Below are 16,215 nucleotides of genomic sequence, written 5' to 3'. Positions count from 1 at the left end.
CGTGTGTGTTACACTGTGTGTTATGAGTGTTATAACTCAGTGGTGGTGACACTCGTGTGTGTGTTTCATTCTGTTCTCTAAACCCCCCAGTGAGCTCTCAATGCTGCAGGGAAGACAGAGAAAACACACAGAGACATCACTCTCTCTCTCTCACACACACACACACACACACACACACACACACACACACACACACACACACACACACACACACACACACACACACACACACACACACACACACACACACACACACGGTCATAATACACACTACAGAATGAAGACGGACACACTCACTGCAGCATTTTTCTGAACTATAGTTCATTCGAGTACACGCTTAACTGAATGAGCAACGGAGACGATGCAATATGAAGTTTTATCAAATAGTTGGGCGTATGGCCTCGTCTCAGAGGAATGCTCTCCGGAGCCTTAAGGGTAGTATAGCTAGCATGGTGCTAGCTTGATGGTTCGATTCCCACAGGGGACCAGCACGAAATATGTATGGACAAGAGCGTCTGCTAAATGACTAGAATGTAAATATGGGTTTACACCCATTTGGTTGAGAGGGGGGAAGTGATAATTGCAACAGTGAGCCCATAGGTTAAAACAGCAAGTGTGCAGAATGTGAATTATTGTGTCGTGCTTATAGGCTAAAGGTCAATAGGTGAATGACATTCTGCCCATGGCTGACACGGAACCCAAACTGGCCGTGCACGTGCACCATCGTGCACACCCCCCCACCAATTACATTCATTTGGGGGCAGGTCCAAAAGCATTAAACATGTATGGCTAGTTAGCTAGTTAGCTTGCACATGCTAACTAACTTGTCCTATTTAGCTAGGTTTCTGTTGCTAGCTAATTTGTCCTATTTAGATAGCTTGTTGTTGCTAGTTAATTTGTCCTGGGATATAAATATTGAGTTATTTGACCTGAAATGCACAAGGTCCTCTACTCCGACAATTAATCCGCACATAAAATGGTCAACCGAATCATTTCTAGTCATCTCTCCTTCCAGGCTTTTTCATATTTGAACTTATGTGGTGATTGGCATCTAAACTTTCATACTATTACCACGACGACCGGCAAAACAGTTAGTTTTCAATCATCCATGTGGGTATAACCAATGAGGAGATGGCACGTGGGCACCTGCTTCTATAAACCAATGAGGCAGGACTTGCAGCGCGATCTGCGTCAGAAATAGGAATGACTTCTGTTGTAGCCCTTGGCAACGCAGACACTGGCGAGCAGTGTGGGTGCAATAATTGAACAACATGGATTTCTAAATGTATTTTGCAATGCTCACGTGACGTGTCTGGTCTGGTCAACATGTAACAGGAAGAGGGAAAAGAACATGACGCTACGCTGATGATAATGATGATACGCTTGTTTTCATTCCCCTCTATGCCCGTATCGTAAACAGAGTGGATTGATGAAGTTAAACAAGCATTCAAAAAGACCGACCTTCCTGATTTGAACATTTCGTGAAATACATTTCAATTGAGTACAGGCTTACCTGAATGAACAACAGAGACAGAATGCTCATTTGAGCCCAATGTTGATGATGGGTAGCCCCTTGCTGGGTAGTTGGCATCAAATCCCCCCCCCCAAAAAAATAAATACTCAAGAGGGAGAAGGGACACAGCAGAGCAGCGGTTGGATCTAAAGATCGAAAACATTGATCATTAAATGTTAAGAGATGCGAAGAAGAGAACACAAGTGCAGTTATGCTGTAATGGAAAGTGTTGTATGGAATGTTTATCAATGCAAGGTGCTGAGCGCAGGATTCAAACATTGTTATGTGTAGGGTTGAAATGACACAACTGGATATACGTCTACCCAACCACGCGTGCCGGAATGCCATATGTTAACATGAACCGCTAGCTTGTGGTGTGGTTCGGAGGCTCCGTATCGCATCGGCGTGCGCATCCCAAATGTTATAACGTTACAGAGGGCTCCGTATCGCATCGGCGTGCGCATCCCAAATGTTGTAACGTTACAGAGGGCTCCGTATCGCATCGGCGTGCACATCCCAAATGTTATAACGTTACAGAGGGCTCCGTATCGCATCGGCGTGCACATCCCAAATGTTGTAACGTTACAGAGGGCTCCGTATCGCATCGGCGTGCACATCCCAAATGTTGTAACGTTACAGAGGGCTCCGTATCGCATCGGCGTGCGCATCCCAAATGTTATAACGTTACAGAGGGCTCCGTATCGCATCGGCGTGCACATCCCAAATGATATAACGTTACAGAGGGCTCCGTATCGCATCGGCGTGCACATCCCAAATGTTGTAACGTTACAGAGGGCTCCGTATCGCATCGGCGTGCACATCCCAAATGTTGTAACGTTACAGAGGGCTCCGTATCGCATCGGCGTGCACATCCCAAATGTTATAACGTTATCCGTAGGGCTCCGTTATAATGTCGCTCCGTATCGCATCGCGTGCACATCCCAAATGTTGTAACGTTACAGAGGGCTCCGTATCGCATCGGCGTCCCAAATGTTGTAACACATCCCAAATGTTGTAACGTTACAGAGGGCTCCGTATCGCATCGGCGTGCACATCCCAAATGTTATAACGTTACGGAGGGCTCCGTATCGCATCGGCGTGCACATCCCAAATGTTATAACGTTACAGAGGGCTCCGTATCGCATCGGCGTGCACATCCCAAATGTTGTAACGTTACAGAGGGCTCCGTATCGCATCGGCGTGCACATCCCAAATGTTATAACGTTACAGAGGGCTCCGTATCGCATCGGCGTGCACATCCCAAATGTTGTAACGTTACAGAGGGCTCCGTATCGCATCGGCGTGCACATCCCAAATGTTATAACGTTACAGAGGGCTCCGTATCGCTCCACATTGACAACTCACTTCCTTGACGACTTCCTTCACAACAGCTCTGCTCCGCGAAGCGCAGGATGTATGAATGCCCCGACTTCGCAGTAAATGCTGTACGGACCATACAGGCCAAGGATAGACCATAAATCGGGTTTTCATGATGAATGCCAGTCACCACTATAAGTATGAGTGTAGTTATATGTGACAGTTTTTTTTTCAATTAAGCAATACTGACGTGTTTAGATGAAATGCTGCGTATGTTTGTACGTAGAACTCAACCACGCGTGCTACAATGCTATTCGTATGATATGGGACATTTTCCCTGCTTCAAACCTAGTCATACATGCAGTAATACGAAGCGATAGGGACAGAAAACACATAGCGTTGTGGAGAAACGACATCTTTATTACCTGAGAAAGGAGAGAAGTGAAACACACGAGGGAGGAAGGGAGAATGACGAGGAACAGGGTGGGTTAGAGCGTGACCATGTATTAGCGGAACGAGAAATGATTTGAGTGTAAGAGCGAGCTGTTTGTGATAGTACACCAGGAGCCCGATTTTTAGAATGCTGAAGAGTGAGGCTATTATAGTGGTCAGGGTGAAAAGGCCTGAATCACATGAAGGAGTACAAGTGAATGACGTTGTGATCACACCTTTAGAAGGAAACCATGTTTAAACCAGTAAAGACAACCATACAAATGTGTCAATGAGGAGGGGAACTGCCCTGGCTGGGAGCTTCGTATTATAGTGGTCAGGGTGAAAAGGCCTATTGGGGTTAAGTGCCTTGCTCGAGACCACATCAACAGATTTTACACCTAGTCAGCTCGGAGATTCGAGCCAGCGATCTTTCGGTTACTGGCGCAAAGCTCTTAACTGCCTACCAATTATCAGTATTGTAAACCAATGAACTGCAGACTACTGAGGCTGAAAATCCCCCCAAAATACACGGGTGGGAAGCATCCGTAGTAAAAACCCGTCCTCGAGGGCCAACTGTCTAACACATAATGAGATCTTGAGCTAAGGCACTGTTGCAACAACCGTAGTAAAAGTGTTATGAAAACTGGGTGCGACCCAAGAATGCGCAGGTGCCAGATGAACCCTGCGTTTAGCAGTAAGGGAACCAATGTGCTGAAACCCATTGCTGGGTAGCCTTCATTTGCAAACAGGTGGTGACTGTGGGACCAATCATTTGTTTATTGGGTAGCGTGTTTGAAGCTTGTGTGTTTGAAGCTTGCGTAGAGAGGCATTTCCCAGGATCTGTTCAGGCAAGGTGTAACCCAGTTCTTAGGAACTGAAACTCCACCTGTAACAATGAACAAATGTATTAAAATGATGACAGGGAAAACATGAAATTAGCATTTAATAGCCTACAGGCAACACAACTGAAGCTGAAAGCCCCAGTTATTTGATACGGAATGCTACTGTTGATGACCACCCTGACACTTTGTTTGCTGCTGGTAGGCTGGAGAATAGAAACATTATTTGAGATGGGATCTAATCAAATCAAAGTTTATTTGTCACGTGCGCCAAATACAAACTTACAGGGAAATGCTTCCTTACAGGCTCTAACCAATAGTGCAAAAATGGTAATAGGTGAACAATAGGTTGGTAAAGAAATAAAAACAACAGTAACGAGGCTATAAAGTAGCGAGGCTATAAAGTAGCGAGGCTACATACAGACACGGGTTAGTCGGGCTGATTGAGGTAGTATGTACATGTAGATATGGTTAAAGTGACTATGCATATATGATGAACAGAGAGTAGCAGTAGCCTAAAAGAGGGGTTGGTGAGTGGGACACAATGCAGATAGCCCAGCTAGCCACTGTGCGGGAGCACTGGTTGGTCGGCCCAATTTGAGGTAGTATGTACAGTGCCTTGCGAAAGTATTCGGCCCCCTTGAATTTTGCGACCTTTTGCCACATTTCAGGCTTCAAACATAAAGATATAAAACTGTCTTTTTTTGTGAAGAATCAACAACAAGTGGGACACAATCATGAAGTGGAATGACATTTATTGGACATTTCAAACCTTTTTAACAAATCAAAAACTGAAACATTGGGCGTGCAAAATTATTCAGCCCCTTTACTTTCAGTGCAGCAAACTCTCTCCAGAAGTTCAGTGAGGATCTCTGAATGATCCAATGTTGACCTAAATGACTAATGATGATAAATACAATCCACCTGTGTGTAATCAAGTCTCCGTATAAATGCACCTGCACTGTGATAGTCTCAGAGGTCCGTTAAAAGCGCAGAGAGCATCATGAAGAACAAGGAACACACCAGGCAGGTCCGAGATACTGTTGTGAAGAAGTTTAAAGCCGGATTTGGATACAAAAAGATTTCCCAAGCTTTAAACATTTACATTTTTACATTTAAGTCATTTAGCAGACACTCTTATCCAGAGCGACTTACAAATTGGTGCATTCACCTTATGACATCCAGTGGAACAGCCACTTTACAATAGTGCATCTAAATCTTTTAAGGGGGGGGGGGGGGGGGGGGTGAGAAGGATTACTTTATCCTATCCTAGGTATTCCTTAAAGAGTTTGTTCCACCATGGTGATTGACTCCGGGGGTCGTGAGGGAGTTTGTTCCAGGGGGCCAGAGCAGCGAACAGTTTTGACTGGGCTGAGCGGGAACTGTACTTCCTCAGTGGTAGGGAGGCGAGCAGGCCAGAGGTGGATGAACGCAGTGCCCTTGTTTGGGTGTAGGGCCTGATCAGAGCCTGGAGGTACTGAGGTGCCGTTCCCCCTCACAGCTCCGTAGGCAAGCACCATGGTCTTGTAGCGGAGGCGAGCTTCAACTGGAAGCCAGTGGAGAGAGCGGAGGAGCGGGGTGACGTGAGAGAACTTGGGAAGGTTGAACACCAGACGGGCTGCGGCGTTCTGGATGAGTTGTAGGGGTTTAATGGCACAGGCAGGGAGCCCAGCCAACAGCGAGTTGCAGTAATCCAGACGGGAGATGACAAGTGCCTGGATTAGGACCTGCGCCGCTTCCTGTGTGAGGCAGGGTCGTACTCTGCGGATGTTGTAGAGCATGAACCTACAGGAACGGGCCACCGCCTTGATGTTAGTTGAGAACGACAGGGTGTTGTCCAGAATCACGCCAAGGTTCTTAGTGCTCTGGGAGGAGGACACAATGGAGTTGTCAACCGTGATGGCGAGATCATGGAACAGGCAGTCCTTCCCCGGGAGGAAGAGCAGCTCCGTCTTGCCGAGGTTCAGCTTGAGGTGGTGATCAGTCATCCACACTGATATATGACGGATATGAAACATCCCAAGGAGCACTGTGCAAGCGATAATATTGAAATGGAAGGAGTATCAGACCACTGCAAATCTACCAAGACCTGGCCGTCCCTCTAAACTTTCAGCTCATACAAGGAGAAGACTGATCAGAGATGCAGCCAAGAGGCCCATGATCACTCTAGATGAACTGCAGAGATCTACAGCACCAATCATGATGCTCCCGATGGTACAGCTGTAGAACCTTTTGAGGATCTGAGGACCCATGCCAAATCTTTTCAGTCTCCTGAGGGGGAATAGGTTTTGTCGTGCCCTCTTCCCGACTGTCTTGGTGTGTTTGGACCATGTTAGTTTGTTGTTGATGTGGACACCAAGGAACTTGAAGCTCTCAACCTGCTCCACTGCAACCCCGTCGATGAGAATGGGGGTGGACTCGGTCCTCCTTTTCCTGTAGTCCACAATCATCTCAACGTTACCAAGTCTTGGATACGTTGAGGGGTAGGTTGTTATTCTGGCACCACCCGGCCAGGTCTCTGACCTCCCTAAAGGCTGTCTCGTCGTTGTCGGTGATCAGGCCTACCACTGCTGTGTCATCACATGGACTGACTCAACATATCAATGTATTGCAGAAGACATTTTGTTTATGACGAAATTAAATACAAATGAAATAAGAGTGATTTTCATGAAACCAGGTGTAACCATGGCAGTAGCAAATTGAGTTAGAAAAAAAACATGATGCATCGGCAACAATCAACTATCATTCTAAAGACGAAGATGCCAAATTTATGGCACGGTGTCTTATTTCAAATCAATTGTACATTTCCACCTGCATTTTGGTACATTTTCACAGCAAATTCTCATTTACTTTTAGACTTATTTGATTAATACACAAAATATATTGCTGTTTGTCCATAAATCGTAAAAATGGTATACTAGTTTGAAGTTAAACTATAATGTATTATGTAAAAAAAAAAAATGTTTCTCATTACTGGAACACATTCAAGTTGCTGTAAAAAGTTTTTATAAAGTCTTATTTACCCACGATGCATCATTGAGAGGAGGTGGTCCTTAGATGAGCACAAGTTAATGTATTCACTTGTATGCCTTCAGAATGAGCATCTTAACCCCCCTTACGACACATGACCTCATTGCCGAAATGAAAGCTCAAATTGGGAAAAACTTAGTGAAGCATTACCTTACCAACATGGAGGCATGAATGGGCTTTAGTGACGTGGTCAAATGTTTGCTGAATCATAAAGGCTGTCTCCTATTGCTTGCAGATTGAGGGCCTCTCATTACCAAAACACACATTTTGCATTACCGCATCATTTTTAGGTCCGTTTCGGTATTGATAATAAGCTCTTTCTAATGCACCCTGAGTATACAAAACATTAAGAACACCAGCTCTTTCCATGACAGACTGACCAGGTGAATCCAGGTGGAGGCTATGATCCCTTATTGATGACACTTGTTAAATCCTCTTCAATCAGTGTAAATGAAGGGAAGGAGACAGGTTAAAGAAGGATTGTGTATGTGTGTCATTCAGAGGGTGAATGGGCAAGACAAAAGATGTAAGTGCCTTTTTGAATGGTAGTAGGTGCCAGGCGCACCGGTTTGTATCAAGAACTGCAACGCTGCTGGGTTTTTCACACTCAACAGTTTCCCGTCTGTATGAAAATTGTTCCATCCCTCAAAGGACATCCAGACAACTTGACACAACTGTGGGAAGCATTGGTGTCAACATGGGCCAGCATCCCTGTGGAACGCTTTCAACACCTTAATAGAGTCCATGCCCTGACAAATTGAGGCTGTTCTGAGGGCAAAAGGGGGGGCTGCAACTCAATATTAGGAAGATGTTTCTAATATTTGTTATGCTCAGTGTATGTGTAGTCAATGGAAGTGCTGTGCTGGTAACTTTAATTATTGTATTTACTAGGACCACTATTGTATAGATTAAAACATTATTTTGGAAATATGGGTGTATATAGCCCATTTAATTGACTTAAAGCCACAATCTGGAGTTTGTTTCAGAAAAGAGCAACCCCGCCACTTAAAGGAGGATATCCCCCATTTTGACACGTACCTGTTTTAGCACTAACCTGTTGTCACATACATGGTTAGCAAATGTTAATGCGAGTGTAGCGAAATGCTTGTGCTTCTAGTTCCAACAACGCAGTAATAACCAACGAGTAATCTAACCTAACAATTCCACAACTACTACCTTATACACACAAGTGTAAAGGGATAAAGAATATGTACATAAAGATATATGAATGAGTGATGGTACAGAGCGGCATAGGCAAGATGCAGTAGATTATATAGAGTACAGTATATACATGTGAGTAATGTAGGGTATGTAAACATAAAAGTGGCATAGTTTAAAGTGGCTAGTGATACATGTATTACATAAAGATGGCAAGATGCAGTGGATGGTATAGAGTACAGTATATACATATGAGATGAGTAATGTAGGGTATGTAAACATTATATTAAGTGGCATTGTTTAAAGTGGCTAGTGCTAAATTTTTACATCAATTTTTCTATTATTAAAGTGGCTGGAGTTGAGTCAGTATGTTGGCAGCAGCCACTCAATGTTAGTGATGGCTGTTTTACAGTCTGATGGCCTTGAGATAGAAGCTGTTTTTCAGTCTCTCGGTCCCTGCTTTGATGCACCTGTACTGACCTCGCCTTCTGGATGATAGCGGGGTGAACAGGCAGTGGCTCGGGTGGTTGTTGTCCTTGATGATCTTTATGGCCTTCCTGTGACATCGGGTGGTGTAGGTGTCCTGGAGGGCAGGTAGTTTGCCCCCGGTGATGCGTTGTGCAGACCTCACTACCCTCTGGAGAGCCTTACGGTTGTGGGCGGAGCAGCTGCTGTACCAGGCGGTGATACAGCCCGACAGGATGCTCTCGATTGTGCACCTGTAAACGTTTGAGGGTTTTTGGTGACAAGCCGAATGTCTTCAGCCTCCTGATCCTTGACTAGTCTCTCAAAGCACTTCATGATGACGGAAGTGAGTGCTAGTCATTTAGTTCAGTTACCTTCGCTTTCTTGGGAACAGGAACAATGGTGGCCCTCTTGAAGCATGTGGGAACAGCGGACTGGGATAAGGATTGATTGAATAGCACAATAACTGTTCGCCGGGAGCTTCATGAAATGGGTTTCCATGGCTGAGTTGCCGCACACAAGCCTAAGATCACCATGTGCGATGCCAAGCGTCGGCTGGAGTGGTGTAAAGATCGCCGCCATTGGACTCACCGACACACGTTCTCTGGATGAATCGCGCTTCACTATCTGGCCGTCCAGTGGATGAATCTGGGTTTGGCGGATGCCAGGAGAACGCTGCCCGAATGCATAGTGCAAACTAGTGTTTTTCATGGTTTTGATGCTACAGCATACGATGACATTCTAGATGATTTGTGGCAACAGTTTTGGGACAGAACTTTCCTGTTTCATAATGACAATTCTCCCGTGCACAAAGCAATGTCCGTACAGAAATGGTTTGTTAATCGGTGTGGAAGAACTTGACTGGCCTGTACAGAGCCCTGACCTCAACCCCATCTAACACCTTTGGGATGAATTGGAACGCTGACTGCGAGCCAGGCCTAATTGCCCAACATCAGTGCCCAACCTCACTAATGCTCTTGTGGCTGAATGGAAGCAAATCCCCGCAGCAATGTTCCAAAATCCACTAGATGTTGGAACAAGTTGTTCTACGAGCAGGTGTCCACATACAATTTGGTCATTTCATGTACAGTCGTGGCCCAAAGTTTTGAGAATGACACAAATATTAAAGGGGTTGAGTGTGTGTGAGGGGTTTGAGGTGGTGTGAGGTGGTGGGGGGGTTTGAGGGTAGGTGTATTTGAGTAGCTTTGATGTGGCTGAAAGAAGGAATGGGCAGGGTACCCCCCTGTTTGCACTCTTAAAACACAATCTCCCTCTCCATATCTCTCTCTCTTTCCATCCCCCTATCCCTTCCTCCCTCCATTCACGTGCACAATGAGCACTCGCCCGAGTGGAACGCCTGTTGACCGTTCCGACAGAGAGACTCGTTGGGAAACATGTGAATACAAGTTTTCCTCTCCTTCTCAGGAGGATGGAGGGAGAAGCTTGGAGAGAGGAATGGAGAGGCCTGGAGAGATAGGGATGGAGAGGCCTGGAGAGATAGGGATGGAGAGGCCTGGAGAGATAGGGATGGAGAGGCCTGGAGAGATAGGGATGGAGAGGCCTGGAGAGATGGGGATGGAGAGGCCTGGAGAGTTGGGGATGGAGAGGCCTGGAGAGATGGGGATGGAGAGGCCTGGAGAGATGGGGATGGAGAGGCCTGGAGTGATGGGGATGGAGAGGCCTGGAGAGATGGGGATGGAGAGGCCTGGAGAGATGGGGATGGAGAGGCCTGGTGAGATAGGGATGGAGAGGCCTGGTGAGATAGGGATGGAGAGGCCTGGTGAGATAGGGATGGAGAGGCCTGGTGAGATAGGGATGGAGAGGCCTGGTGAGATAGGGATGGAGAGGCCTGGTGAGATAGGGATGGAGAGGCCTGGTGAGATAGGGATGGAGAGGCCTGGTGAGATAGGGATGGAGAGGCCTGGTGAGATAGGGATGGAGAGGCCTGGTGAGATAGGGATGGAGAGGCCTGGTGAGATAGGGATGGAGAGGCCTGGTGAGATAGGGATGGAGAGGCCTGGTGAGATAGGGATGGAGAGGCCTGGAGAGATAGGGATGGAGAGGCCTGGAGAGATAGGGATGGAGCGGCCTAGGGAGAGGGATGGAGAGGCGTAGTGAGAGGGAGAGGGATAGAGAGGCGTAGTGAGAGGGAGAGGGATGGAGAGGCCTAGTGAGAGGGATGGAGAGGCCTAGTGAGAGGGATGGAGAGGCCTAGGGAGAGGGATGGAGAGGCCTAGGGAGAGGGATGGAGAGGCCTAGTGAGAGGGATAGAGAGAGGCCTAGGGAGAGGGATAGAGAGAGGCCTAGGGAGAGAGGGATAGAGTTGCCTGGAGAGAGGGATAGAGTTGCCTGGAGAGAGGGATAGAGTTGCCTGGAGAGAGGGATAGAGTTGCCTGGAGAGGCCTAGGGAGAGAGGGATAGAGTTGCCTGGAGAGGGGGATAGAGTTGCCTGGAGAGGGGGATAGAGTTGCCTGGAGAGGGGGATAGAGTTGCCTGGAGAGGGGATAGAGTTGCCTGGAGAGGGGGATAGAGTTGCCTGGAGAGGGGGATAGAGTTGCCTGGAGAGGGGGATAGAGTTGCCTGGAGAGGGGGATAGAGTTGCCTGGAGAGGGGGATAGAGTTGCCTGGAGAGGGGGATAGAGTTGCCTGGAGAGGGGGATAGAGTTGCCTGGAGAGGGGGATAGAGTTGCCTGGAGAGGGGGATAGAGTTGCCTGGAGAGGGGGATAGAGTTGCCTGGAGAGGGGGATAGAGTTGCCTGGAGAGGGGGATAGAGTTGCCTGGAGAGGGGGATAGAGTTGCCTGGAGAGGGGGATAGAGTTGCCTGGAGAGGGGGATAGAGTTGCCTGGAGAGATGGATAGAGTTGCCTGGAGAGAGTGAGGCCTAGAGAGCGGGATAGAGAGAGGCCTGGAGAGGGATAGAGGCCTGGAGAGGGATAGAGAGGGAGAGTACTGACCGAGCAGGCTATGGGCAGAGACCCTAGAATCCCTGATCCTCCCACCTCTCACTAGGGCTAATACGCTCTCACTTGGGCTAATACGCTCTCACGAGGGCTAATACGCTCTCACGAGGGCTAATACGCTCTCACGAGGGCTAATACGCTCTCACGAGGGCTAATACGCTCTCACTTGCGCTAATACGCTTTTAATCACTCTCACTAGGGCTAATACGCTCTCACTAGGGCTAATACGCTCTCACTAGGGCTAATACGCTCTCACTTGCGCTAATACGCTTTTAATCACTCTCACTAGGGCTAATACGCTTTTAATCACTCTCGCTAGGGCTAATACACTCACTCAAACACTCTCGCTAGGGTTAATGCGCTCTCACTAGGGATAATGCGCTCTCACTTGGGCTAATACACTTTCACTAGGGCTAATACACTCTCAAACACAATCACGAGGGCTAATACGCTTTAACAAGGGCTAATACGCTTTAACAAGGGCTAATACGCTTTAACAAGGGCTAATACGCTTTAACAAGGGCTAATACTCTCACTAGGGCTAATACACTCTCAAACACTCTCACGAGGGCTAATACACTCTCTCAAACACTCACTAGTGCTAATACGCTCTCACTAGTGCTAATACGCTCTCACTAGTGCTAATACGCTCTCACTAGTGCTAATACGCTCTCACTAGTGCTAATACGCTCTCACTAGTGCTAATACGCTCTCACTGGGGCTAATACGCTCTCACCGGGGCTAATACACTCTCATACACTCTCACCGGGGCTAATACGCTCTCACTAGGGCTAATACGCTCTCACTAGGGCTAATACGCTCTCACTAGGGCTAATACGCTCTCACTAGGGCTAATAAGCTCTCACTAGGGCTAATACACGCTCTTAAACACTCTCACTAGTGCTAATACGCTCTCACTAGGACTAATACACTCTCTCAAACACTCTCACTAGTGCTAATACGGTCTCACTAGGTCTAATCGGCTCTCACTAGGGCTAATAGGCTCCCACTAGGGCTATTGCACTCCCACTAGGGCTATTGCGCTCCCACTAGGGCTAATGCGCTCTCGCAAGGGCTAATGCGCTCTCACTAGTGCTAATGCGCTCTCGCAAGGGCTAATGCGCTCTCACTAGTGCTAATGCGCTCTCACTAGTGCTAATGCGCTCTCACTAGTGCTAATGCGCTCTCACTAGGGCTAATGCGCTCTCACTAGGGCTAATGCGCTCTCACTAATGCATTCTCTCAAACACTCACAAGGGATAATACACTCTCACTAGTTCTAATACGCTCACATTAGGGGTAATTTGCTCTCACACACTCTCACTCGGGCTAATACACTCTCACTCGGGCTAATACACTCTCACTCGGGCTAATACACTCTCACTCTGGCTAATACACTCACTCTGGCTAATAGGCTCTCAATCGGGCTAATAGGCTCTCACTCGGGCTAATAGGCTCTCACTCGGGCTAATAGGCTCTCACTCGGGCTAATAGGCTCTCACTCGGGCTAATAGGCTCTCACTCGGGCTAATTCGCTCTCACTAGGGCTAATTCGCTCTCACTAGGGCTAATATATTCACACAGGCTCCGTGAGGTCATAGGTTGGCCATGATTTGGTGTTGCATCAAGTTAGTCAGTTTACCAGCACTTATTACTCAAAACCAGAAACTGGTTCCATGACCTGATGAGTATCACAACCTGCTGTATAATCAGATCCTCTTCCTCTCCTCCTCCTCCTCTCTCTATTGTTCCTTTCTCTCTGTCCATGTTTACCTTTTCGATACCATTACCAACCCTTTTTAGCCGAACCCTCTTCTCCACATACCCCTGCCTACCGGTGTGTGTGTGTGTGTGCGTGCGTGCGTGTATTTGCGTCTGAGGATATGTGTTTGTAGAAGTGCTTGCCGGGGCGAGAGAGAGCCCTCTTTGGGTCACTGCCCTCCCACAGCTGAACTGATACAGTAACAAAAGAAGATAACCCCTCCTTACCAGCAGTGTTGTCCTGTCACACGGTCCGGCACAAAACAGAAGCCTCCACCTCTCCCACAGGGCTAGTGGACAGGGATCTCATAGGTTCTGAGTATCATCACCACAAACTTCTGTCTCCCTATCTCTGAAGACACACAACACAGGATACCATTTTACCATAAAGACTCACTGAGACAAGTCCTCGGTGCTGGCAACCATAACAAACACAACCATATCATCATCCTCTGAAGAATCTATCAGGTTAGCCTGGTCCCAGATCTCTATGTGAAGAAGCTATCAGGTTAGCCTGGTCCCAGATCTCTATGTGAAGAAGCTATCAGGTTAGCCTGGCCCCAGATCTCTATGTGAAGAAGCTATCAGGTTAGCCTGTCCCCAGATCTCTATGTGAAGAAGCTATCAGGTTAGCCTGTCCCCAGATCTCTATGTGAAGAAGCTATCAGGTTAGCCTGTCCCCAGATCTCTATGTGAAGAAGCTATCAGGTTAGCCTGGTCCCAGATCTCTATGTGAAGAATCTATCAGATTAGCCTGTCCCCAGATCTCTATGTGAAGAAGCTATCGGGTTAGCCTGTCCCCAGATCTATATCTGCAGTAGCTAACTCCTCTGACTACTATTGTCATGCTGTAAAGCAAAACTGATCTGGGACCAGGCTAGCTGTGAGAGAACCTCAGTATGTAGTACACCACAAAATAACACGGGCCAGATGTTGGCTGTCTGTAGTGTGTCTGTGTCACAGCCCTTGTTCATGGTGTGGTGGGGGTGGGACGGGGGGTCTAGTGTGGTGGGGGTGGGACGGGTGGTCTGGTGGGTTGTGGGATGGGGGGTCTAGTGCGTCAATAGGGTGGCGGAGGGTGTAGACTGAGTGACGGTACCTGGAATGTCGCTGGGGTCACAGTGAACGCCGTTGCCATGGGAGTAGTGTGTCTTTTGACGCGTTGTTGACTGCCGGGTCGGTCCGCTCCACTGAAGGAGTTCACACAGCGCCGGAAACGTCCCCTAGCACCCTCGCCAGTTTGGGGACACTGGGTGGGGGGTAAGGGGGATGGAGTCTACCCTGTCCATTTCCCATGGTTCCCATGGGTACTCCCCACCCCTGTGTGGCCAACCTGTGGCCTGGAGGGTTGTGGGACATTTAGAGATGGTTAAATAGTTCTAATGGGAATTCCAATAACATTTACAATAGACAAATGTCAATAAGATGAGATGTAACAAAATGCAGTAGATCAGTCTGAGCAGTGGAGGGAGGAGGGAGCACCTTAGACACAGTCACAGCCAGGGTGGTCGCTGGTCCTCTGCCAGGGAGGTCGCTGGTCCTCTGCCAGGGAGGTCGCTGTGGTCCTCTGCCAGGGAGGTCGCTGTGGTCCTCTGCCAGGGAGGTCGCTGGTCCTCTGCCAGGGAGGTCGCTGGTCCTCTGCCAGGGAGGTCGCTGGTCCTCTGCCAGGGAGGTCGCTGGTCCTCTGCCAGGGAGGTCGCTGGTCCTCTGCCAGGGAGGTGGCTGGTCCTCTGATATGGAGTCTGGAGTCCATTGTCAGATGGCACACATACCCTTGTTGTTTTACTAAATGTGTGTTTGTGTTTTCCAGCGTGGTGAAGGTTCTGCTGGAGTCTGGGGCTGATCCTAACGCAGGAGACGACTTCAACAACGTCTATGACACGTCCAGAGAGAAGGGCATTCACTCACTGGAAGGTAACTATGACATCATTCATCCATCCTCCTAACCCCCCAACTCAGAGACAAACTGGAGCATCCTCCTAAACCCCCAACTAAGAGACAAAACTGGAGTATATCTTACACACGTGATGATGTTGTAGACAGACAGTTACACCCACACTGGGCTCTGGTCGTTAGTTTGTTAGATAGACAGACAGACCCACACTGGGCCCTGGTCGTTAGTTTGTTAGACAGACCCACAGTGGGCCCTGGTCGTTAGTTTGTTAGATAGACAGACAGACCCACACTGGGCCCTGGTCGTTAGTTTGTTAGACAGACCCACAGTGGGCCCTGGTCGTTAGTTTGTTAGACAGACAGACCCACACTGGGCCCTGGTCGTTAGTTTGTTGGACAGACGGACAGACCCACACTGGGCCCTGGTCGTTAGTTTGTTAGACAGACCCACAGTGGGCCCTGGTCGTTAGTTTGTTAGACAGACAGACAGACCCACAGTGGGCCCTAGTCGTTATTTAGACAGACAGTCCCACAGTGGGCCCTGGTCGTTAGTTTGTTAGATAGACAGACCCACAGTGGGCCCTGGTCGTTAGTTTGTTAGACAGACAGATCCACAGTGGGCCCTGGTCGTTAGTTAGACAGACAGACAGACCCACAGTGGGCCCTGGTCTTTAGGTTGTTAGACCCACAGTGGGCCCTGGTCGTTAGTTTGTTAGACAGACCCACAGTGGGCCCTGGTCGTTAGTTTGTTAGACAGACAGACCCACAGTGGGCCCTGGTCGTTAGTTTGTTAGACAGACCCACAGTGGGCCCTGGTCGTTAGTTTGTTAGACAGACAGACCCACA

The 16,215-nt window shown here is 48.2% G+C and overlaps 1 protein-coding gene across 1 annotated transcript in view; it reads left to right on the top strand.

The window, feature by feature from the left end:
- Positions 1-16,215, top strand: part of clpb (caseinolytic mitochondrial matrix peptidase chaperone subunit B) — a 94,826-nt gene that overhangs the window by 19,206 nt on the left and 59,405 nt on the right. The window contains exon 4 of the mRNA XM_046315604.1: positions 15,287-15,390. Within this exon, the coding sequence (XP_046171560.1) occupies positions 15,287-15,390 (104 nt within the window). The remainder of the gene's footprint in view (positions 1-15,286; positions 15,391-16,215) is intronic.

This window comes from Oncorhynchus gorbuscha, linkage group LG19, assembly GCF_021184085.1.
Source record: "Oncorhynchus gorbuscha isolate QuinsamMale2020 ecotype Even-year linkage group LG19, OgorEven_v1.0, whole genome shotgun sequence".
NCBI classification, from domain to species: domain Eukaryota; kingdom Metazoa; phylum Chordata; class Actinopteri; order Salmoniformes; family Salmonidae; genus Oncorhynchus; species Oncorhynchus gorbuscha.
Note: the sequence above shows the minus strand (reverse complement) of the source record. Positions and strands in the feature narration are given on the sequence as shown.